This window comes from Halichoerus grypus, chromosome 5, assembly GCF_964656455.1.
Source record: "Halichoerus grypus chromosome 5, mHalGry1.hap1.1, whole genome shotgun sequence".
NCBI classification, from domain to species: Eukaryota; Metazoa; Chordata; class Mammalia; order Carnivora; family Phocidae; genus Halichoerus; species Halichoerus grypus.
Window position 1 is genome coordinate 148,625,973 of NC_135716.1, and position 27,010 is coordinate 148,652,982.

General features: G+C 39.8%; 1 protein-coding gene across 4 annotated transcripts in view; it reads right to left on the reverse strand.

Moving 5' to 3' along the window:
• Positions 1 to 27,010, reverse strand: part of ELAVL4 (ELAV like RNA binding protein 4) — a 138,497-nt gene that overhangs the window by 77,216 nt on the left and 34,271 nt on the right. Inside the window, exon 1 of one of the 4 annotated variants that reach the window (XM_036123049.2) lies at positions 5,157 to 5,437. The exons of 1 other annotated variant lie outside the window; for it this stretch is intronic. In XM_036123049.2, coding sequence (XP_035978942.1) covers positions 5,157 to 5,165 — 9 coding nt within the window. In that variant the 5' untranslated portion in view covers positions 5,166 to 5,437. Of the gene's footprint in view, positions 1 to 4,375; positions 4,770 to 5,156; positions 5,438 to 27,010 lie in introns of those variants that run through there. 2 more of the 4 variants (XM_036123047.2, XM_078073173.1) reach the window with 2 other exon arrangements.

Sequence of the window (27,010 nt, forward strand, 5' to 3'; positions counted from 1 at the left end):
ATGTTTCTAAAGCACACGCATACACACACAAAGTCACAAAACAATGCACAAACTGCTAACAGAGCCACCCTACCTCCTACTTGTTTTTACCAATGGTTAAAGATTAGGTTCAAATGCTCCCAAAGAAAAAAACAACTCTCCTTCCACATACACATACATTTTAATTTGAGCCCAGCCCCTTGCTTGAGAGAGCAGCTTCCAGCTCACAAACATTGTGATGGATCTGCACATTTATAGTTTCTCAAGTGGCAACTAAAGAAAGGTGTTTGGTTTCTAATGCAGGTCTGCAGGGTCTGGATCTATCTTTTTTGATTAAGTTTTGTATTTTTCTAATAAGAAAACTCTTGGAGGAGAAGCCACTTCTTATGGGAAGCCGGCCCAGTTTGGTTTTCTTTCCCTTTTTAGAGGCACATATACTTGCAAATATGTATACACATTTGGTAATACCAAATAAGGAAAACCTAAGACAGGTGCAGGATTCCAGAAACACACATGCTTACACAGATACGCACACACACACACACACAGACACAGACACACACACCCACAGAGTCTCCCTCTCTCACATATACATACTTTCCACATATCTATCAAATGGATGGAAGAACAGACAGCGGGCAATAAAAGGTTGACTTCACTTTTAAAAGGAGAATTGGCCAATTCTGTACAACATGGTCCATCTACTGGAAGATAGTAAGATAAAAGCTTAAGAATGTTTGTGTCCCTTCACACCCCCCAAATTCCTAATGACATTGGGAAAAAATACTGCATTGCAGCATTTGCCAGCGCACCCTCATGTGTCTAACACCCGTGGGCCAGCTCACCAACAAATGTACATATTAAGTGTCCAGGCATATAAATTAAGTGCCTGGTGGCCACAGATCATTGGAACTGATGAAGAAATTTGTCAAGGCCAAAGTACCTCTGTCCACATACAATGACCTCTATCCGCCATTCCTTATTTACGGGTACACACAATTTGTTTCGTTTTTTTTTTTTTTTTTTAATTAAAATAAGGCATTAAGACGCCAAGGGTTAAGTGAAACAATGTATATCCTCATGGAAGGAATAGTATTTGGTCTACATATAGGAAAAGAATCCACCCACAATAAGGAAATGAGTGCAAAGGGGAGAAATCAAACCAAAGAAAGGACTTGCCCTGAGGAAACCCTTTCATTGCTAGTGGTAATTCTTACTTGAGAAAAACACCTTGATTCACCCACAAATTCTTTTAAAGATACTGAACACACACACAAAGCACTATTCAAGCAATGATTTCTAGATTCGAAATGTCAAATAGATTATCCCCAACAGAAATGCTAAGTTTAAAATACCTGAAGTCTACCACGTCTCAAACCCTTTTTCAAGACTGAGTTAAGAACTAAAATGCAAATGCGTAGCTCATTTTCTTTCTCTTTCCTTAAAAAAAAAAAAATTCTATTATTATTAGCTCACAACAATCTGGCCTTCCTCTCATCACAAAATCTTTGAATATTCAAAGGACCCAGGAAGGGCTATCGGGAGAGAAAAAAGTTTTAAGGCTTTGGAAAACTATCAAACAGAAGCAAGCTCATCTATATCTGGCCAGGAGGATGACTTGAATGAATGGCAGTTAGAAATGAATGGGACTACAAAAATGAGTGGTTAAGTTGCTTGTTAGGTTTTTTTTTTCTGAGATATTAAAATTATAAGTCAGTGATTCTCAAAGCAATTTCTCAGCCATTTCCCTATTTATATTCATTTTATCTTTTTAAAAATTTAAATATTAAACGATGTAGCCATGATGTTACAATGACATATACGGACATTCTGATCATTAAAACTTCGATGTAGTCAGGTGATATTTGCAGAAATATTTCCGATCAGATTTTCATTTCTTAATAAATGCACACTCAGCCTTATGCTTCCGTAAAGGCACACCTCCACATGCAGGTAGTAGGCATTAATATTTTTAAGACAAAGAAGCAAGAAAGGTCAGCAGTAGAACCACGTGTCTTTTTTACAACCCAAGACAAGGTGACAGTTCTTATGGAAATTATTTTCCCCTAACTAAAAAATGCTAGAAATTTCTCAGAAAAAAAAAAACTATATTAGAGATAATAAGAAAATTATCATAATTTTTAACAGACATATAGTTATGCAAAGGTTCAAGTGTATGACATATGACAAAAAAATAAGTTTATTTATTTTTACCTCAAGAGCCAAAACAAATTTTAAAAATCCCCCAATAAGAAGACAAAACAAAAAGAAGCCCCTTGCAAGGAAAAAAGAAGGGGGGGAGGTGAGCGCAGAGATTTGCGATGGAGAGAGTAAAAATTAAGAGTACTTTCAGTAAAGCCAATTATATTTCCTAACCTTTTAAGCATATTTCAGTATTTTTTAATCTCTCATTTTGGGGTTTAATATCAGCTACCTGATCATATATCTAATTTGGAAGAAATCATAACAGATCATGGTTTTTATGTTACATCCTATTTGCCTGAGCACTATACCTTTCAGTCCTTCTGGTACCCACCATCATGAGAAAAAGAGACTACTAGTAAAGCACACTCAGAGAAAAAGGGAGAGATGCCTGTCACCCAGCGCACGCACGGGTCCTAGACGTTCAGAGACACTAAAAAAAAAAATCAGCTTTTCACTCAGTTTATGCTAAGACCAGACCCAGGACCAAATGCCTTGCAGTTGCTGCAAGGGTGCAGCCTGATGGACCTTGGGGTTGGAGGTATAGAGAGGAAAACGAAGCAAAAGGCCAGAACACAGTTTTTCATTTATTATTTTTAAAAGTAATTTCTACTTAGGATATAAAATGAGAGATATAATGAACTCCCTGGAATTGTAGTATCAACATCTGATTTAGTAAAAACACCAATATCACCTAGCACAAAATCATTGCTTTAGGGTAAATCTATTCTACCTATATTTCTCCAATGGATATTTGCTGGAAATTTCTAAGGAATCATTTGCAGAACCTATCAGCTGTGGGAGTTCACTATTATGCTTCCGTCAACTTCATTCAATATAATTTACATTTTTTTTTCAAATGGCCTCACAGGATTCCTTGCGATTTTTCGCACGTACAATTTCACAGCAGGGAAAAGGGGGAAAGAGAGAGAGAGAGAGAGAGAAAGCAAGATTCCCTACCCTCCCTTCCCCCTCTTCTTCTTTTCTCTCTCTCCCTCTGTTTTTTAAACCAAAAAAAAAAAAAAAAAAAAAAACAGGAGAGACAGAACAGATGCTTAAAAATAGATTTCTAAAAATCACTGTAAACCAGAGTTAGAAATGTAATTAACACCTATTTATAAAGAATAATTAAAGTTGGGCCGGCCACAAAGAACAGCAAAGATAATCGAGGTCCTGTCCTCCCCCCCTTTTTTACACTGTTTGCAGTGTGTTCTCATGATAGCCACCTGCTCCCTACTCGGCTTTTCCTCTGTTCGTTTCCCCGGCAACCTTTCATTGGGTTTTCCTCCCAGCTATCGCTTTCAGTTGGGCTGCTCGGTCTAATCTTATTTGTTTTACACCCATCAAAACAAGCAGCCAGACAAAGGCAATCCTCTAAGAATGGGAAAAAGACCACAGCTTTGTTATAACATCTATGCAGAGCGAAAAGTCCTCCCCAGGCTTTTCTAGCAAAAAATAAGTGAGATGGATATGAATTTACAGCCTCCCCACATACCCGGCTTTGAAACCCCGTGAAAGCTATTGCTGGTGAAATTCAAAGTCAAAGTGGGCACTCGTGGCATCTGATTGTGCCATTTTGTGCCATCTCTTCAGGGTCAACATCAGGCAACAGGAGCGGCACTCAAGGAGTTTCCCTGCTTCTTTTTTTTTTTTCCGAAAAAGATGATGCTAAAAATAGATTTACTACTTTGGCAGAAAGGTTTTCCACTTCCCCTTCCACATCCCAAAGTCCTGTTTCACAATTGCATCTGCTGGTACTGAACCTCACCTCCTCCACCCCTCGTACCCAGCCTTCCCCATCACTCCTAGCAGGAGACTGAAAAAGAAATGTGCCTTTAACTTTAACAGTCATGTAATTCTGCTGAAAGCTCACAGAGGCGGTGGACACGCCAGCCAACAGCAACGGTGACATTGTGATTGTCAAAAAAGACACCAACCTTGCTTGGCTAAATGTGTGTTCGATGGAAGAGGCAGTGTGCGTGCCTTGTGTGCATGCAGTGCCATTACACTTGGAGATGGATTCTGGCTTTCAGAAAAGAGAAATACTAATAAACACACACACACACACACACACACACACACGATCTGCACAGTGATTTACGATGCACAGTCCATCATCCTTACACACACACACACACACACACACACACACGGCTGGAATCTCCAAGCTGCCTTCCTCTGAATTTTCACTTACCATCTTCAAGCCATTCCACTCCATCTGTGATCAGAAGAAGATGGACCCTCACACAGTGTGTCAAAAGCGGAAAGGAACGTTATGTAAAAGCTGACATTCCTTCTTACAGAGCTGCTGCCCAGAGAAGGAAGCAACAACTCAACACGCCAGGCACCGCTACACATACAAGCCGCCTCCTCTTTTTTATGAGGTCATGACAGGAAACTCTTTGAAATACAAGATGCAGCATTTACTGAAGCCCAAATAAATCACTCTCTTTGCCGTTTTGACTGCGCAGTCCCCCAAAACACAACTGCCCATCTCAACGTTCAGTATCCAGGAACTGCCTCTCGAGCTTTAAATTTCCAGCACGGAAATGGAGATTCCTAACCCCGCTGCATCCACCTCCAGCCCCACAAAACCCAGGCACACAGACAAATCCCGTCTCCCTTACAAAAAAAAAAAAAAAAAAAAAATCCCCTTTCTGCCAATATGGTCTCGTGTAATATAACCTCTTTCAACAAACCAGCAATTATTTCTGCCCACCTCCCCTCTACACCAACCCCTCCTTTATGTTGAAGGGAAAACTGACAATGACCTGTTAAAAATGACAATCCATTTCCCCACTGCTTTTCAATAAAAGGACCTACCGGCACTCTCTACACAAAAGAGATAGTAAATGTAGGAACCAAACAGCAGCAGAGAACTAAACTCTTGTGCAAGCATAAGACTGGTCAAGGTGTAGATGCTTTTCTTCCCTCCAGCAACACAAACAACAGATTATAAATCTAGTCATACCTACCATAACCATTCTTATTGGCAAATATTGGGTCTCGCAGAGCTTCGACTCTTCTCTTAAAATTTGCAAAGGTTTCAGGATATTTTTTTTAAATGACTACTATTGTTATATATATTTAAAGATCCACAAAACACAGTGTGGATGATTGTAAAGTAAATCAATTATTTGGGGGGAGGGGACGGGGGGGAGAGAAAGAAAAAAAAAAAAAGAAAGAAAAGGAGCAGTGAGCTGAAACCCCCGATTCTAGGATGTAGATAAGAACAACTGAACAGAGCCTTGCTGAAATTGGCTCGAAGCTTCCCCTTTTTACATCCATTTATGGGACCATCTGTCAGCCGAAGCCAGGATCTGATTGGCTGGGGAAACGAAGGGAGGCGTTGCAACATCAGGTGCTATTTAAATTAGCTACTGCCAGATTGACGATGTTAATGATTTGGTGACCTCTACAACAACAGAGACCAGATTTCTGAACTGCTTCTTGTGTCTGGTAATTAAGGCCAGGCTGAAGCAACAACAGCCATACTTGTATTTTTACCTTTTCCCTCCTCCTAGCTCAAAAGTACTGTAACAACTGCAGGTCATCAGCCGGCCGCTTGCAAACCTTACCAGTGGGAGTGTCTTCCCTTTCGCCCGTCCTGAAGGCTGCACCACCAAACCCCTTTGACAGAGGGCTTTTCCAGTATAGAGTATTTTCAAGCACCTTATCTTTCTCGACAGTTGCTTTCTAGCGAAATGCATATTTAATGATCTGCCTCTAGGCTTAAAGATACAACAAAAGCACTTTAATGTGCTAATACATCTACATTTTAACTTTATTATTTCCTAATATTGCTGATTTTTAGGAAGTAATGCTCCTTCTGCAGCTAACATGGCCAGCGTTTCAAGAGAAAACAAGTTTGAGATTGTGTTTGCTCCGCGAACTGGATTCCTACAAGTTTGCTTCAGAAAACTACTTGCTAAAAAAAAAAAGAAAGAAAAAAAAGCTGGGGGGAGGTGGGGGGCAGCTGTCAGCCTCTACCTTTCTGCCTTCTGTCTGAGCTTTTCAAAACAGAGAATGATGAATGATTTATTTAAATGAATTTATTTCTCAACTTGGATAGGGGCATGATCTGAATTTTTAAAAATGCACTAAAACACGTTCTCTCTTTGCTTTCCCCATGCTCTAAAGAATGTAAAGCATGCTTTTGACAACAGCATCATTTCATGACTGGTGCAGAGTGCATATCTTGCTGAACTGAACTCGTGATTTTGCTTCTCTCCTTCAAAAGATGTCTTTTTTCTTTGGTCTCTTAAAAGACTTGCAAAGAGACATTTAGCAAGTGTGTGGTGATGTATACAGTTTGCATACCTATGTTATACATTTCATAACCTCTACAATACCAGTCTTCAATAGTGTGGTATTTTGTTCTGGTTTGGGTTTTAAAGGGGCTTACCTGAGGAGTTTTTGCTTTACTTCTATCCAAAAAGCTAACTTACCGCTATTTATTTAATTCATAACTTAGTCAATTGGTTCCTCAATGAATACATAGAGGTAACAAATATTACTAAAGAAATAATTCAACATAATTTTAAATCTTTGGCTGGAGTTGACAGGAGATGGGACTGGGCAGAATAAAAATACAGACCGAAATTCATGCTACACTCTGGGCTTCAAGTCCAAGAATAGACGTGTCTGTGAAAAATTATTAGAAAAGAAAATAACCTTGGTGTTAAAAAAAATAAAACTATTCTCTCCCAGCTACTATTTCACAAACACACACACATAAATATACATAGATATGCACACTTTTAAAAATACAGATATACCACAAAACAAAATGTGTTGGGTACACTCTATGGAGAATTAGACTTGAATATAAATACATTCAGCTGTTAGAAATAAAAATCCATGAAATAGAAAAGTAGAAATGTTAAAACTATAACCCCTTCGAGTGGAACAAGACTGAATTAAGTAAACTTTTAAAATAATTTCTCTAGCAAATATACAAAGAGTCCTACCGAGTCACAATAGTACTACAGTATCCGTTGAACTGTGTTCTAGGGATGAATTCATAGGTTAAGTGTTCTAAAGAGCTCAACATACAGACACAGGGCAAGTACAGGTGCCCCAAATCAATGACAGAAACTCTGAGTGTGATCTCCCCAATACGGAAATATTGTGAGAAGAAAACCATGAACACAATGCTGACAAACACACAAATGAAAACAGCTCGCTCCAGAACAAAATATTTACTTTGTTTTTCTCTGGAGGTTAGAAAAGTCAGAATTTCTTAACACCATTCTCCCCCATCCATACTAATCTCAGCACACTTCGTGAGCCATTAATTACCATTAGGTATATCCAAAGATGTTCTGGCCACTCTTCTGAAACAGGAACTGTATATTACAGTATAAATAATTAGCTGGTTTTGCCAGGTTAAAAAAAACAAAAAACCATGCACTTTGTATATTGATCACTTCTCCAAAAAACCTCCACTCTAAAGTCTTTCAATGGAATCCTCAAACAAATGCACAAATGTCCTCAGAGGCCTTTTCTCTAAAGACAAAGGCAGAATCCTATTGTTGGGAAAAGTCAACCTTATTATTGCATTTCCAATAGTACCATTCATCTTTCAGAGTGAGGGGCTGACCGCTCCATCAGTGGTGTGACATTTGTAAAGCAACAGATTCTCAATATATTATCTCAAGAATCAGGCAGGCAAGTCTCCCAGTCATGCATGATTTTTTTTTTCCTGCTACAATCCTCCACCACCACAGAAAGAAACTTGTCTCACTCAGGCAGCTAAGCCAACCTAAAAATGATATCCCAAAGCTGTGGGACTGCTAGCGCCGCTGTATCCCTCTTACCATAAATGAGCAGTTTCTTGACTCATTAATAACAATTTCCCTTAAAAGAAGGAATCTCATATCGGTCAGCCCCTTGCCACCATGCACACATCCCAAAGGTTGCGGACATGTCAGCATCAGTCGCCGGCAGCCAGCTTTCCCACACAGAGTCCAGATGGACTGTACCAGAAGCCAATTCAGCGTTAATAACTACCTACTCCGCGCAGTGGAGAAGCCTTACGTGGTACAATGGGCTAGGAAACAGCAGCCGGCTGAAACTGCAAATAAAAAAGACAAACCAAATTCTCCAAAAGCACCAAAAGGAAGGAACAGAAAGGGAAGCGTGAACTGTATTCCTTGACTTCCATGAAGAAAAAAAAAAAAAAAAGAAAAAAGAGAAAAGGAAAAGAAAAAGAATCCTTCATAAACATGGGGGGGGGGTAATGAGGGGGGGAAAACAGATGCTGCCCAGAAAAAAGTGACAAAATATTACCTCATTATTTAACAAAGCAGCATTAAGCGTCCTGCTGATTTCAAACATCTTGCCACAGATTTTGTTTTAAGAGAAACAGATAGAATCCTTTGCAAAGCACTCCGTCTGCAAAGGGTTCTTCAATTTTCTTGCGTGCCACGGAACAGTCAATATATTATTTCCCTAGAGTTCGCACATTAAAACCTCTAGTCAGTGAGCTGAATTTTCCCCTTATCTCACACACAGTAGACTCCTGTTATATGTACTGCTCTCTTTTGCAAGAGCAGCCTGCCCCAAACATGGCTGGTGTTAAACTACTCTTTAAAGTAACAGTTCACTATATAACCACCAGGTGGGTAGAGTGCACAGATTCAAATGAACCATCTTAAAGGATTGTGTTGTTGTTGTTGTTGTTTCTCCTTTTAGGTGTAGAATGTAACACGAGAAACTCCAGCATCCTAACAGGCTTCGTGTCTTGTATCTCTCTGTATCTTGTCAAAATAAATAAATAAAATTCCTTCTCCTGACTTACAGCGAGGAAACAAAACAAAACACCATCACCAATCCTAATAAGAACTGTGAAGAATGAAACACAAACACGCTTTGTTTCATTCAGCAAAGGATGAACATGGAAAATCCAATCAACACAGAGCAAGACAGGGGGTGGGGGGGGTGTACCAAAAACTCCATGGAAATATTTTCCTTTAGCAAAAAGAGAAAAATATTGACTCACGTGATAAAAACCCAATTCAAAAGTAAACATATGGACGAAGCACATACAAGATGGAGGCAAGAGTTTAAGGGTGCAACTTTTCTTCTGAGTAAAGCATTAGGCTTATTTGATAGGGTCTGTCATGATAGGAAATAACCCAACAGCTTTTTAAAAGACACTGAAAAAAAAATCTTAAGCATCTCTTTTAAAAATGCAATTATACGAATAGCTATAAACAACCACAAGAGCAAAGTAATCATATATCTCTCCCCAGTCCTGTTCTTTTTCCTTAAGATCTGCCTCAAAGTGGAACATTTCTGTCCTATGTTATTTTGGGTATATAGCTAACTTGGTGTCTCCTTTGTACAATTCTATTCCAATTAATCTGCTCCTGTGCCAGGAATAAATAGAATGTCCCAAGCTGAAAACCCCAAGTGATGGAGGGTGGATGTTCAAAGATAAAGAACGACCTGGACAAAAATAAATCTCATCCCTTATATTGTTCTATGGCCTGATTTTAAGGAGGATTTTATTACAGAGCGTGCATCCACTCTTCTACGTTCCCTCGTATCTAAAAGAGAAACCAACACACACAGATACCTGGGATTTTGTTTCCTTGGCCAGACAAAATTAAAGCCCCGGAACTTCCACATCCTCTTGCAAACACAGATGTCGATACTAGTATTTTTCCAGTCCATCCAGGCAATATTTAGCCACACACAACAGTGACTGTCTCCTTCATCTTTTAGTCAAGGCTGCATCACTTAATACCATTTAACCTCCTCGCATATATTAAGTTTCAAGTGACAATTTTTAACTGGGGAATGAGAAGGAGGAGTTGCTCTCATCAAATTCTGGTTGTATGAAATAAGCTAATTTGTACACTCACCATATGTCTTAAACACTAATTAAAAAATGTCACTTTCTTCAAACATTAAAATGTAATCAGCCTAGTAAATAAAATATTCTCAAGTTTTCTTCCCTTGGTGATAATTTAAAGAGTGTTTATCTCAAGGTAACCTCTCTATTTTGATTACCAAGAAAGGCTTTTGATTTGAAAAGGGAAAAAAAAGGAGATATTGGGGGCTTGGGGTGTGAGAAGAGAAAACCACAACTGTACGTAGCTGCACAAAGGAAAATAAGATGAAGCGGGGTTTTAAGGACCATAGTCTTGTTACCCTAAGGCAAATCCAGCCAATCAATACCACCCATTGACGGTCTACCATCTGCCGTGCTACCCAGCGATGTGGCTAAACAGACCTGTTCCATATGACCGTAGCCGGCTCATTTTCAGTCGATTAGGGCAGTTCCAGAGCATTCACGTGCAATAGCACAAAACTCCAAGTCTGACTGAGCCTCTCTCTTCACACCAGTCCCTCCCAGCACAGCTGCAGACCTTTTCCTCCTGTTCTGGGTGTCTGGATTATCTCTTCTTGCCCCTCAATGGAATTAGCAAAATAGGGTGGGAAGGTAGAGCAAACAGACACACACACACACACACACACACACACAGAGATAATTGCTGGCCCTTCTTCACTGTCATGCAGAAATCGGGAATTCCATGTGCTCTGCCCTAATATGATTATGGCACACCATTTAAATAGCATCATCAGTGTCTATGACCTGACATTTTCCTGTAGTGCTATTTCTTTTTATCTTCTCCCTCTTCCCTTGAAAAATAAACCTAAACTGCTGGCATTTCTTTCTTTAGAGAAAATACAATCAGTATGCCCAGACAATGGTATACTTATTTAAGGGTTTTTGATAAAACTTAAAGCCTAATTTTCCTTTGATGAATTGTGGTATTGGTTTTGTTTTTTGTTTTTTTCCTATGAAAACCATTAAATCAAATTTTATAGGAAAATGCAAACTTACCCCACAGAGGCAAGAAAGATGCACCAGACTGACACGGACTCTACTGGAAGGATCGGGAATGTACTGTCGAGGTTCTCTTAGAGATATATGACCTGACCATATGATGCTTTTCTCTTTCCTAAGTAGTTTCATCCACTATGGATTGCAGGAAAGAGCTACAAGAATGCTACTCTGTGGGAAAATGTGACAAATGGATGTCTAGTCCACTTACATTGCCAAGAGTTCACCTGTGCAGGTAAACTAACCTCCAGGTGGATTCAAACTTGATCTTCCTGTTTTCTTTCCATGCTCCTAAGCCTTACATAGAATAGCAGCTGAAAGCAGAAGGTTTCTTTCCAGAATCAATGTACACTTTTTCAAAAGTGCCTTTGACCATACCCTTAAAGCACGAGGACATCTTTCTGGGAAAGGAAATTTAAAGGACAGGAAAACTGCCTGACTTACAAAATTCTGAAAAAGGTAAATACACATTTATCAAAAAAAAAAAAAAATCTAATTTAGGTGGAGTCCCTGTCTGGACTTTTCACTGTTATATTCTTCATCATAGCCTATGAAAACTCAGTAAGGTCAATGTGCAAACACACGGAGATTTCCGAAGATCCCTGCTTTAAGGGATTTGAGGCCTTTCCATTTCAGTTCAGATAAGCTTCACTAAAAATTAAAAAAAAAAAAAAAAGAAACAAAAAAACCTTAGTATAAATATAAATCTTTACAAATCAAAGGCCACTGAGCAGATAAATACAGAGTAGCCATACCATCAAAGGATACAGTGTTGGGGCGCCTGGGTGGCTCAGTTGTTAAGCGTCTGCCTTCGGCTCGGGTCATGATCCCAGGGTCCTGGGATCAAGCCCCGCATCGGGCTCCCTGCTCCGCGGGAGGCCTGCTTCTCCCTCTCCCACTCCCCCTACTTGTGTTCTTGCTCTCTCTCTCTCTGTCAAATAAATAAATCTTTAAAAAAAGGATACAGTGTTTATCCAGAGAAATGCCATTTTGAAAATAATTCATTATAGAGTTTTTAAAAAGATTTTATTTATTTATTAGAGAGAGAGAGACAGTGTGAGAGAGAGAGAGAGAGAAGAACAAGTGGGGGCGGGGGGGGGAAGGGCAGAGGGAGAGGGAGAAGCAGGCTTCCCACTGAGCAGGGAGCCTGGTGCAGGGCTTGACCCTGGGACCCGGGATCATGACCTGAGCTGAAAGCAGACACTTAACTGACTGAGCCACCCAGGTATCCCTCAATATATCATATAATATATATAATCGCTCATTTATAATTCTGTAACTATAAATAAACAGATGTACAGTATTGTAAAAAGCAAGGAAGGTAATTTGTAGAAGGAGGAGGAGAAGGAAGGAAAGATAAAGGGGAGGGGAGGGAGGAGAAAAATAAATAAATAATAGGACTTATAACAAAGTACAAACAAAAACTATTTTTTACCAAGAGTCTTGTATACTGAACATTACAGTAGGCACTTGACATGCACAATCTCACACGACATCATAGTGGTGACAAAAGTTATATGAAAGCATTCTTCTAGAAAGATGTTTTCCTCATCTAAAAGTAAGATCTCCCCTCCATCACTTCATAGAAGAATATGCTTAGTCAATATTCGTTGAATGAATGAGGAAGATGGGTACAGACTAGAAGAGAAAGAAAAACATGTAATTTTTTTCTCATCTAAAAATGACCAAGAGATTTCTTTGTGATGTGCTTCTAACTAAGCATGTCCTCAAAATGTATTTCATTTAATCTATCATTATGACCAGGCTATACATTTGAAGTGAGAGAGACACAAAGGATTAAAGCTGGGAAGCAAAAAAATCTTAGCAGGTAGGATGAGTTCCTGATTAAGTCTTCATTCCCTACTTCTTCCAAATCTGGCAAAACTCCTTCCATAGAGGAGTTGCTCAGCAAACACTGGTTGGATGAACTTCTATGTCTTTAGCGCCTTACAGGACAGAGCCTGGCTCCAGGCAACACTCAATTATGAGGAAGGAATAAAGATCAACAATTCCATTCAACATCACCTCAAAAACTATCCCAAGGCCTATTTCATGTGATTCAACTAGGGGGCGCTGAACACCATCTTAAGGGAAGAGATAAGCTGGCTCCCTAAGCTTCAGTTTCCTCATCTGTAAAATGGGCTCAATAATACTTCCCTTAGGATTTGTTGCCAGGATTAAAACAGATACAGGCTTGGTGGAGGCAGTGCTCTAAATGGCACCTACTATTATTAATAGAGAACAGGGAGAAACTGTATGACTTAGTGCCTAGCTATAAGACAATTCAATCTTGTTAAGGACAATACAATTCAGAGACTCTCAAAACAATTAGACAATAGTAAGAGAATAATAACTAAGAAAGGCTGAATGGTCTGTTCCAGTTCTAATGAAAATGACTGCTGCAGATTAGGACTTAGCCAATAGGCAAAATTCAGTGCTAAATTCTAAGTGTGAAGAATAAAAAGAAATACAAGTCATAGATCCCACCTTCAAGGAGCTTACAGTCTGGTTGGTAAAGGAATAGTGTAGGGAATATAAAAAGAATAGTATCAAAATGAAATACTGAAGGACAGTTGATGGTGAGGATGTCATCTGGATTGATGGGGGAAGGCTTCATAGAAGAAGCTGGAACTAACACTAGGCTTAAAGAATGATAGGATTTGTCTAGGAAAATTCCAGATATTTCATATAAGAATAAAAGTGGGGGAGGAGGGCAGGAAGGGGATAGTGGCAGCCAGCTCATTCTAGTTAGACCCCCTCTGGGGTTTCCTCTGAATATATTCCAACCTCTTCCATTTTTTAAAAGTTACAAATAGAGGAATATTATGATATGATGACTGTGGGAGAAGAGACCTTTTATTCAGTAAGTACTTTCATAAAAGGAGCAGGAATTAATATTTATTGCACATCTATTATGTGTCCAACATTGCACTAGGTACTTTGCCTATAAATCTCATTTAATCTCATAACTCTGAGATTTCCAACAGGGAAACTGAAGATTAGAGAATTTGCTCAAGATCACACAGCTAGTAAGAGGCAAATTTATACATGTCCAACCTCAGTTCATTTTACTACAAATACTACCTTACATAGAAGAGTGTAGATCTAGAGAAATTTAAATCTTATTCTCTATGTTATTCTATACTCAGAAACTAACATTCAAAATAATGTCATTGATGGGGCGCCTGGGTGGCTCAGTCAGTTGAGCAGCCGACTCTTGATTTCAGCTTAAGTCATGATCTTGGGGTCCTGGGATGGAGCTCTACATCTGGCTCCATGCTTAGCAGGGAGCCTGTTTGAGAATTCTCTCTCTCCCTCTCCCTTTGCCCCCCTCCCCCCGCTCATGTGCCCCCCCCATAGTAAATAAATAAATCTCTTAAAAAAAAAGTAATGCCAGGGTGCCTGGGCGGCTCAGTCAGTTAAGCATCTGACTCTTGATTTCAGCTCAGGTCATGATCCCGGAGTCATGAGATCAAGCCCTGCATCGGGCTCCATGCTCAGCAGGGAGTCTGCTTGAGATTCTCTCTCCCCCTCTCCCTCTGCTCCTCCCCCATTCATGTATGCATGCTCTCTCTATCTCTCTCTAAAATAAATAAATCTTAAAAAAAGTAATGTCATTGACATCTGTTGACATTATAACAACAATAAAAAACAAAGCAAAACCCAAGAACAAAAAAACCTAACCTATGCTTGCAATTTCAGTATTCTGCCACCAAGTGATGATAGAATCTTGGCCCTATGAGAATTACAAGCGTCACCTTTTTGCCTGCTGTTATTTTGTGTGTGTGCCTCCATCTCTGGAGGGGGAGGAAAGAGTGCCTGATCTTCCGATGGAAATGTCTACTAAAGCCCCAAAACATTAATCTTTCCAAATATTTTCCAAATTTATTTAACAAAAATTCAACTCTGAGCATAATTCTAAACTTCAACAATTTTCAAACAATTCTATCACAGATTATATTCAATGAATTATATTTCTTTGTTACTTTCACACTGTACTGTGAGCATGCAGGGTAGAAATTGTATGTTATTTGCCTTATCATCCCAGCATGAAGAATGTCAGTACCTAGAGCGTAGTGGGCACTCAGTAAAAGAACATTAATTGATTCTAAATATTTTAGAAAAACTTTTGAACCAAATGCTTAGGGCACAGTTATTTGGTACTTTATTCATCAACACAACTTTCCTTCTCATGTCACCCTTAATGCAGGGTTATTATAAAAAGCCCTTTCCTGAGGTTGGTCATCAGCAGAAGCATTTCTCTCAGTGGTCAGGTACTTCCTTCTGCCTTAGCCAGGGACAGTCTACATTCATTATAAGCCCTGCCCTGCACAGCAGTCTAGTTTACCTTTTCACCCTTCTTATGCCCAGGAATATTGCTTCCTTTCTCTGTGGTAGATGAAGAAAAACCGTGAAAAACAAGAGAGGCATGCTATGTACCTGTCAGAAAGAGGCAACTCTCCACTTGACCCTTTTTAGTTCTCTTCTCTGACTCTGAAGCTGGGGGAATGATTTAACTACTTTTAAGTAGAAGAGTAAAGTTACACATTAGTGCTGAGTAGCTCATTTCCCTTAGCAACCCCTTAGCAACGGCTGCTTCAAGTTCAAAATACCTCCTTGAAAAGGATCACATCTTTAACGAAGATGAGTATTTTTTTTAATGTAAGGTTTTTGAACAGATGTTTTAACATTACAACCCCCAAAGCCTTGTAGGCTACAGATATCTACTTCATGCTAACTTTCCTTTATGATATTATGTGGTAACCATAATGATGCTGGGCTCCTGCGAAATTTCAGCCCCTAGAAACGCCCCGGTCCTACTCTGAAATTATTCACAAATACATAACTTTTATTTTATCAAGTCACCATTAATCCTAGGTTATTATAGAAATTACACTTAAGTTCTTTAAAAAGGTTGATATTGACCTCGCTGTTCAGTTTGCTCCCTTACTGAGAAGACTGAGTAACTAAAATCACAGTTTTTAAAACCTGCATCAACTGTATTTATTACATGTAACCTGAGGTTCTGTGGACAGTTTAAAGAAAAATATAAAAAGAAATTCCAACTTTACCCCAAACTGGTACTTACTGGTTTTATTATTCAATACTTACCTTGCTCACTTCATTATCTATAAAATGGATCATGAGATAATCAAATAATCATCACATTTAATTGTTTTTACATTGTTGGTGAAGTGAGAGTGCTTGCAAAAGGTTTTGCTGGCCTTCAAAAACCCTTAGGAATATAAAATGTGCATATCATATATGTTATGCCTATCATTAAAACTTTAATCTTGCTCAAAAATTTTGAAGCTCTTTTGTCATCTTAAAGGTTTTGTAACTCAGGTAATATATAAACTTCTGCTTGAAATGTGTTCTTTATTACCTATTAGCACATGGGTACCTTGGAGCACAAAATGCACAAGGGCTTAGAACAATGAACATCTTCACTGTTGATTTATGTGTGCCAATCCCAAGATGGGGACAGCGAAAAGGCATGTTTTCACTTGGTATCAATAGCTAAACTGTGCCATCGCACCTGACGTGAAGTTTTACGCGTTTCCATGTGTGAGGATATTACTGATGAACGTGCCTAGAGCAATGACCCTTATACATAGTAGGTGCTTGATGCCTGTTCCTGAAAGTAAGATCCATTTTAAATCACTAGGGAACATACGAGGAGGAGCCAGAAGACCTCAAGGCCAGTTCCATCTCTACTACTAATAATTCTATGACCTTGGGCAAATCACTCTCCTCTTTGGACCAGAATCTTTTTGATTAAATAAAAACTGAAACTAGGCGATTTCTGAAGTCCCTGCCAGCTCTAATATGTCAGAGTCAATAAATAAATGGTTTGTAATTAGCAAACAAAATTTTCAGTAAGGTTAACTCAGATTTTCAACTGACATTACTGTGTTAGAATGCTGGCTAAGGGGAAGTCAAGCTTTTGAGGATTTTGAAATCTGCCTCAAATGAAGAACCAGGTTAGTATCATGTTCCCCCAATATCCAGTCTGGTCACCAAAGTTATCTTAATAAAATACAGAACTAGAGATGGCTGGTTAACATCATTAAAACCAATGGCTTTGACCAAGACCTTGATCAAGGTCAAAGATTCTCTTTGAAAATCGGAGGGGGAGAAGAACCATGAGAGACGATGGACTCTGAAAAACAAACTGAGGGTTCTAGAGGGGAGGGGGGTGGGAGGATGGGTTAGCCTGGTGATGGGTATTGAGGAGGGCACGTTCTGCATGGAGCACTGGGTGTTATGCACAAACAATGAATCATGGAACACTATATCTAAAACTAATGATGTAATGTATGGGGATTAACATAACAATAAAAAATTTAAAAAAAATAAAATAAAATAAAATTCTGTAAAATGTGAAAAAAAAAAAAAGATTCTCTTTGAGCTTCAGTGTCATCATATTCAAAATGGGGACAATAATAATGCCTGAGGTTGTGAGGCTTAAATGAGATAATGCATGCACGGTATGTATTATAGGGTGTAGTACATGCTGTTAAGTACTCAAAGATGCTAAATATTTTTTAATATTAGGTAGAAATACATAAAATTGTTTTTATATAGGTTAAACAGAATCAAATATTGTCACTTTTATATGGTTCAACCTATGTTGTTACTCTCCTGCCTAAAATACCTTCCATGATCCTCACTGCTTATATCAAGTCCAATTATTCAGTATGGCATTCAAGGCTCTTTGCAATCTGGTTTTCATTTAAGCTTCCTGAGTCCTTTGGGACATTCCCTTCCATATATACAGCCCTACACATGCCAGTCTATTCTCCCATGTCCCTTGGCCCTTCCACCTCATGCCTTTGTTCCTGCTGTTTCTTCCATTTGAAATGCCTTCTCTCCCTGGAGAATCATACTCATCCTTCAAGGCTACAACCTCACTAAGCAAAATGAGCTGATTTGTTGTTCCAGCTTTTATAGTAGCTTCTTTTTTCTGCCTCCACCACCATTGTTTACAGGTCTGTCTCCCCGAGCTGCTTTCAAGATACGCTGGAGCAAGGGCTGCTATTCTTACTTGGCTTTGTTTTCCTCCAGTTGAGCACATTGGCTGTCTCGTAGCTGGTGCTCAGTAAATATCTGCTAACGTAAAATGAACATATTCACATGACAGGTTAAGATATGGCTTCTCTTAGAAATAGATAATAAATAGATGAATACCAAAGATGACTCCCAAAAAACTTAACTTTTGGAATCTACCCCTCCATGGAACCATTTTTTTGAGGTGAGAAATCTCTGCCAAAGTAAGGTCTTTCTCCCTCTGGAAATGCTCAAATGACTAAAATCAGAAACTACAGTGGAAGTTGCTCTTCAGGACAAATCCATCGAGCTGAAGCCATGAGCTTTCAACAAAGACTGTTATTTTACTACTAGAGATGGCAGTGCTCTGGCTGCAACCTCATTTAGTGGCTATAATGTGAGAGTTTGCAAACTGAATGTGTGCTTCCATAGCTGGAGAAGTAACAGTCACAGAGAACTCCACTAAGTCCCTGTCTGGTGTGGAAGGCATGGAGAAGAGGAGGATAGTGTATATGTATATATATATATATATATACATATACACACACACACATATATATATACGTGTATATAATTAGTTTAAAAGGAGAGTCAATAGTTCCGCACTATAGGAGTAGCAGGCTATTTAGCCAGTTCGTAATTCCAGAGGAATTACTTTCAAGGTTTTTTCCAGGAAGTGCTTTTTATCTAAGTAAACTCTATTAGAACTCTTAACGTATAAGCAAATAAAACAGTACAGCTCTCCTGGTTGGGAAAAGACTTGGTCCCACTAAACCAATCTAGTCTAGTCTAGTCTATACTGCAGTGGGAAAAAAAGTGAATTGGGAATCAAACACTTGGGTTCCAGTACCAAAGCTACCACCTTAGGCCCAAGCCTCCTCATCTAGTGCATCTAATTCAAAGCATTTGGTAATTGCTATCCAAGATTCCAAGCGCAATGCCTCAGTTTCTGTGGCTTCTCAAGCACACAGGATAACGATAGCAGTGCTTACTCCTCTCCTACTTTCTACCTACCTTAAAGCTCCACAATTAATCTATATCCCAATCATTCTTCAATTACACAAACACAAAGTTCAACAATTAACAGTGGGGACACACAAGGTTAGCAACACAGGTTTCACAAATACCCAGAGAAGGCTTAGAACATATTGGAGTGTCTTGATCTTGTTCTGAGAGATATACCTCTCTCCAGTCAAGAAAAATTAACTGTAAGTTTCTTAAGAGTCCTGCAAACCACTTAGCTGTGTATATTCTATCTCCCTAGCTTTTCTTATACCCAATGCTACTCACTTAATTCAAGTCTCTGTATCTCTATCCTGGATTATTATCATCAACATATCCTTACCTCCAATTTTGACTGAACCCCTTTAGCCAGACACATCGACCTTTCTAAAATTCCAGTCTAACCACATTGCTTCCTTGATTAATATTAATTAATGTTCATCCCTCTTCTGCTGAGATTTCCAATGAAATTCACCCAGCAGACCTCTCTCCACAAGCCAATAGGACATTGTTTCATGACAACAATGTATATAAGTTCATGACACAAATGTATATAAGTTCATAGTATTCTTTTGCATGTCTGTTTCTCCTACTAAGCTTGAGCCCCTTAAAGGGTGGGGCACATATATGATTCATAATAAATGATGGGCGAATAGATTAATAAATGCAACTTTCCCTAAACAAAGCTTCCAAATAGTTGCTTTTCTCATTTTTAAGCTGCAGAGAGCTATAAGTAGCTCTCTTCCATTTGCAAAGTGGTTTCACACAACTACTATCTATTGAGCATTTACTATGTTGGGTGCTAGCATTAGCTCTTTATATGCATTAACTCACTTAATATCACAATAATCCTATAAGGTAGGTAACTATTACCATTATCCCTTCATTGGCAGATGAGGACAACTAATGAGGACAGAGAGAGGTTAAATAATATACACTGACTCATTGTAATCATTCAGCAAACATTCACAGAGTGTTTACTGTGCTATTTTTACAACCAACTATGAGCAAGAAAGGATATGTACAATCATCACTTTAAAATAAAGGCCAAGGAGAAACCATGTCTTTTTCATCTTTAGGGGTTTCTAGACTATCCAGAATAGAATCACATTCAATAAATATCTGCTGAATAAGCACTGAATTAGTGCTCCTGAAATCTGGTAGTGGGCCTTTCTACATCAACCACTTTTCTTGACTGATGCTTGAGAGAAGGGACCCCTCCTTCTTTTGGTCAAATCCAGACACTTTGGAGAGTGCAAGAAGACTCTATTAATAATTACACCAAGACAACAAGCATAAACCAGCATTGTCCAAGCAAACCAGAAATCCCATTGATATTCATACTCTCCAAGAATACCCTCTGGAATTATATTTAGGGAAATAGCTCAGGTAAATAAAAATGCACACTTATGTACATATCTTTGTATGAGCTATTCTGTCTGGAACACGATACCGTCCTTCTTCTTCTGTTTAGTGAACACCTACTCATCCTTCAAAATAAAGTTCAAGTATTAATTCCCACAAATTCATTCAGCATATATTTACTGAGAACCTACTATGTGCTGGACACTAAAGATTAGGCATTAAACAAGGCACATAAATCCTCTGCCTTGAGAGTTTACATTGAACTGAAAGCAGACAATAAACCTTCCCAAATTCCCCAGATGGAATTAGCAGTTTCTTATTTGACTTCTCATAGAACTTGTTCTCCAGATTACTCCATTCCTCATGGAATTGCAATGGCTGCCTTCCATGTCTACCTTCCACTCAAGAATGTAAGCTCTTTGAGGGCAACAACCCACTTTCATCTATGTTCCCCAGGACTGACTCAGTACTGGGTTACCCAATTGAACTGCAGGCCACATGCTTTCCTTCCCACAATGTCGCAGGCTGCTAACATTTCCTTGAGCTCACTGCTTGATTTCTGAACATTTTTAAAACACCAAGCAATTTCTTGGCACCCACAATCTACTGTTCTTTGCACTGGGATGGCGATGTGGCAAGAATGTGATATGGTTCAGGATCTTTCAGCATTTATAATCAGACTTGGGAGGCCAGGTTTATTGATGAGAACAGGGATGGAACAAGACAAGACAGTACATGATCAAGGACTAGATAGATTGTGTGGATCAGACTCAAAACATTCCCTGTTTTGAGAACTAGGATGTCACTATGGGCCCAGAAATGAGGGTGAACACAAGTATTAAAGATCATCATCCTTCACTTTAGCCCAGCAATGCTGCCAGGCTGCCCCTGGGGTTCACCACTCTCCAAAACCATTCCCAAATGTGCCAGGATATCCTTACACGGGCCACATTCTCTCAAGCTTCTGTGCTTTTGCCTGAGCTGGTGTCCTACCTGGGATGCCCCTACACCCCTTGTATATCTGATTGTCATTAAGATTCAGTTCAAATGTAGCATCCTTTGTGATACCATCTCTGAGCTTCCTAGGAAAAACTGACCATGCTTTCACTGTGTGTCTAATCCTGCTCCTTCCCCACATATATACCCACTGTACTCTGTCTATACACTTAATTGTATCCATCATTTATTTATCTATAGATCCATCTCCCTCACTAAGCTACAAACTTTTTGAAGGTAAAGACCCTCATTCACTTTTGTATCTCAAGCACAGTGCTTGGTACAGATTTTGTGGATGGACATATAGATGAATGGATCAACATACAGATGGACTCAGTTATGAGCTGGAGTGTTCCCTCCTCCCCACCAAAAAAAAAAAAAAAAGCATCAGCTGATATAACCTCATGTGCTCCAGCGAAAGAGTCTGGAACTACAGAGATTTGGGTACCAATCCTGAAGTCACTTAATCTTAAATGAAGTCACTTAATCTCTCTGGACCTCAATTAGTATTATCTGTTAAATTGCGATAAAGCATGAAATCCCTACCTCACACAACAATGACTGGGAGTTTTAAATGAGATGAAAGAAGTGAAAATGTTTAGAATAAAATGTTGTTTCAATATAGCATGATTTTGGGTGGGGGGGAAGCATTAGCCACAGTAATGTTATCTGGAGATTTTTTAATTTAGACCAATACTTCTTTCCTTCTAAACTGACACATGGCTGTGCTTTTTCTAGGTCTGCTAACAGGACAAATTAGGTGACAAACCTCTGTGCTAGGAGTCTCTGGGGTGAGTTTCTTTCTCTCTTGCTAGATGGGAGAAAGAGAATTTGTCCTCTTTATGGGTCTGGGGTTTCAACTCTCGAAGTCTAAACATTTCTGATGGCCTTGAACTAATTTCGGCCACCATCGACAGAATGGGAGTGGAAAAATCCCCACTACATCTGCCTTGTCAGGGGGTGGAGGGAAGAACTTTCTAAATAGCCTCATTATTGGTCCCAGCTGAATTCTGCTCCTGCTCCGTGATGCCAGCAAAAGCATTTTAGGAAGATGCTGCCAGCAACAAAAGCAGATCCACTTACGGTTTCCTGTAAGCGTATCTGCAATGGCAGAAGGTGGCGGGTAGCCAGGTGTGAGTGTGCGTGCTAAAAATCTCCAATACGTCAAGCTGGAAGAACAATTTATGAAATGAAATTCAATGTTCTATTTCTACTCCAAGAACTCAGTTTAAGGCACCGGAAATTCGGCTGGATAAATCGGCTCCAATTCTCTGCTGCTTTACTGAATCAGAGAATCTCAGAGAGAGAAATATCCTCTGTATTCTTCTAGCTTGAACGTGTCCCACCCCACCCCAGCAGGACATTCCAAACAAGGGGTCATCAGACTCTGCTTACATAGTTTCAGTGAAAGGGAGCTCATTCACTACTTTTCTAATAATTTGCCCAATTTGGGGTTAGCTCTGGCCATAGGGCAGGGACTGCCATGTGTCCACCAAAGCTGTTTCCTTTTCTGCCTGGCCAGCTAGCTAGACTACAGTGGGGCTGAGCAACTGAGTTCTGGCCATTGGAATGTGGATGGAAGTGATGCACATTCTTCCAAGCCTGGTCCCCCGACGACTTCTGTATGATGCTCCATCTTCTCTTTCTTCCCTTGCCTACTGAGTAGATGCAGAGGGTACAATGCTGAACTCTAAGGCCCGAAAGGAGAGCAGAGCCACTAGACGGCAGGGGCCTGGGGCCATGAATGACCGTGTGGAGCACAGCCTCCTGCAGACCCATTTGAACTGTGATATGAATAAAAAGTACCTTGCCTGCATTAAGCCACTGAGATTTGAGGGCTGCTTGTTAAATAACTCATATTCTGACATAGAGACCATTCATCCAATTTTTTAAAGTAGCACTACCAGACTAAGTATCTTAGGAGTTCCCGTATCAGCATCTCTCTTAGAAGCCTTAGTGGCACACTTGTATAAAATATATGTATAGTATAGCTCTATGTACTATTAGCTCCTGAGAAGTGGAAAGGAGCAGTGCAGGAAGGCAGGGGAAGAGGGTGTAGGAAGGAAGGAGAGGTGGGGAAGGCCACATTTTCTCAAGGACCAGCCTCCTTATTCATGAAAATTTCCTTGATCTCTTATAATAAGCCTATGAGATAGAATCACCACCATTTTAAACAGGAAGAAACAGATACTCGGGCAGGTTGGTATACATAACCTAAGTATCCTTGGGCACAGCCATTTCCCACTGATTTCAGCACCAGAACCTACCAACTGGCTTCTGTGGACAGACCTTCTCACAACCTCCACCTGTCTGTCTGATGCCCAAACACCAATCTCAGAATCCCTGTTGCTATGCTTTCCATGCTAGGACCCCAAATGCTGTGTTTTCATGACTCTTAAAACAAACAATTGAGTCCCTTGGACATTGGGTTTCCCAATCTGGCTGCTCTTCTGCAGGTGGCCGTAGCAAACGGCTGTGTTCTCCTGCACCTGGCCTCATCCTTTCCATCCCTGGTGGCATCTGCTGAGAAAATGCACCCCTACAGCCCATTCTAACTACAGGAGGGGTATGAAAGAAAGATGTTTTTTAAAAGCCAACACCAGAGAGAATGTTGAAATTAAATCAAAGTCTCAAAAAGTTTGAAAGTTTAAGCCTCTCATCTGTCCCACTACAGAGTTGGTGCCCTTGCACTGATAGATCAAGCTGATATCAAAATTGGAAACAAATATTTAACAGTGCAACCTTGGACAAAGTATGAGATCTAAAAATGCATGGCCCTATGTCTAATAAAGTTCTTAAAATGCAGGAAAGCCAACATACATCAAAAGTTTGGATTTGTTTGTTGTCGTTTTTAATCGCATTAGAAGCTATGGAGATCACCTTGGAATCAAAAGGAAAACCTTTCAAAGTTACGATACCTTATCTCTTTAACTGAGCTTGACCAGTTTTTAAGAATCTGCATTAGGTGTCTTCCTCTCTGCCCTCACAGCCTCCTCTGCTTCCTTTCCAACACTGTAGCACTTTTCCCCCTGTAATGATCAGTTTATGGGGCTTTCTTTCCCACTACATTAAGAGTTCTGCAAGGCCAGGCAGGGACCATGTCAGATTCTCCTCTTTATCCCAGTGCCTGGCAGTGTGCCAGATAATCCTTGAGGAGCTGGTTAATTTTTAGTGTGGTTCATAGTAACAGAGCTACTCAATTCTTTTGCTATGGAGCCCTCAAGTCTTGCTTTGGATCAGCATCATCGGCTGTGAAATGGGGCTCTGGCTGCACCCAGCTTACTTTACAGAGTAACTGCCAACTCTCAGTAGGAACCAAACACAGTCATTCGAATGGATCTGAAGTATCACTGACAGTCACCAAGGTTTAACTGATTATTCTGCTCTCTAACATTTGGAGAATAGGGTCTGTGGGAGGATGTAAGAGGTCTTGGCTGGTTATGTGGGTGGGTGTCCTTTCTTGTTTCCTGGTTTCTAGTGCCCTGAGTGATCCAAGGAGCCTGACCATCCCAGGAGGTGGAGGACATTTGGAGGCTAACATTATGGAAGTAGCATTACTATCCATCAGGTGGCTTTCTCTTATTTCAAGAATTTTATGAGGCATAAGGCTGTACATTTTTAGATCTCATACTTTGTCCAAGGTTGCATTGTTAAACATTTGTTTCCAATTTTGACATCAGCTGAATCTATCAATGCAAGGGCACCAACTCTGCAGTGGGGAAGATGAGAGGCACAGAATTTTGTTAGAGATGCTTGTGGAAGAGTTGGTCTACAGAGAAAAGGATGAGCTGGATGACCTCCTAAAAGGATTCTATGATTCAGATGTTTTACACAAATGTTAATGAATAACCCAGCATGGCAGGGAAGACAAAACCAGTACAGTAATGCTGTTCAGGTATTATGTGCATTTGCCTTTAATTAAGTGATTTCGGGAGCCAAGAACTGAGTTCCCAGCCCAGCAAAGACCTCTGGCTGCAGTGACATCACAATGTTAATGCATCCCTTATTCTTGGTTCAGCGGAGGACAGGCCAACTTCCATCCACCAGTTCAATCTGTGAGCGAGGATATTTCCAGTCAACAATAAACTAGTTCTTACAAGTAAAGCAAGTGCTCTAAAGTGCTCACAATCATACACACTAAAGGTATCCAGAATATCAAAGATCTGGGTCTATTGGGGCTAGGAACCAGAATTTAATAAGACATTAAAACTTTTGTCTTAGTCAGCTTGTATTGCCATAACCAAATACCATAGACTGCATGCCTCAAACAACAGGAATTTATTTTCTCACAGTTCTGGAGGCTATAAGTCTGAGATCAGGGCGCCATGGGTTCTGAAGAGGGCTTGCAGACTGATCGCCTCGTGTTGACTGTGTGCTACCACGGCAGAGAGAAAAATCTCTCTCTCTTATAAGGCCACCAATCCTATTGAAATAGGACCCCATCCTTATGAGCTCATTTAGCCTTACTTACCTCCTAAAAGCTCTATCTCCAAATAAAGTCACACTGGAAGGTTAGAGCTTCAACATATAGATTTTGGAGGGGCACAATTCAGGCCATAGCAAATTTCATACAGAAAGTTCAGTGTCTACTTCAGGTGGTTACAGTTTAAGTCACACCACTAAGATGAAATTCACAAAAATAAAATTATATTTATCCTCAATGGGTTATTTAAAAAATTTTTTTTTATTAAGTAATTTCTATACCCAACATGGGGCTTGAACTCACGACCCTGAGATTAAAAGTGGCATGCTCTACCACCTGAGCCACTAGGGATCCCCCCAATGGATTATTTTAGCTAAGATTTAAAAAAATATATAATCCAGAAGATGTATGCTGTTTGCTGTTCATAATCAAAGTTGTAAAATATATTTCTCTGGAGATTGTAAGAAAAGAGACAATGGAAAGTACTGGAATAGAAGCATGAACCCCAAGCGTCTTTATTCTGTAACTAACTAGCTGTGCCACCTTGGCTAAGTCCCCAGCCTTTTTTGTGCTTCTGTTTCCTCATTATACCAAGCTGGTGTAAACAAGAAAACACGTTAATTTAAAATAAACCATGTTTCAGAATGCCATTTCTGGTCAGTTGTTTTGAGGATCCAAATCAGTACAGTGATTAGGAAAAGAATCCCCTGCTCCAAGGGGGTCTATAAAAGGAAAATAATGGATGATAAAATAAATATCCTTAATCTATTTAGTTTTTTCGTTTTGTTTAGTTTCAAGCCCATAAGATAATTGATTGCCCCTGCACACCCACCCTCTTCCTTGGTACTAACATTCTCCCTTTGGAAATACAGATAAGAACAATCAGTAACATTTGGGAATCTTTCCCTTTAGCTGAAGAACAGCCAAGGCCAAGAAGTGACTTGAGGGACAGAGAATGAAGGACTGGCCTTGGATCTACAGAACCCCTGAGACAATGCACTGACACTACCGCAGCCCCCATTCCTTCGGGAATATAATACACGACCTCCCTTCCCTGAACAGCAAACAACAAAGGAACACTGGCCACAATCCAATTATGGGGTGGGGTGGGGGGGTGCACCAGTCCCAGGACAGCC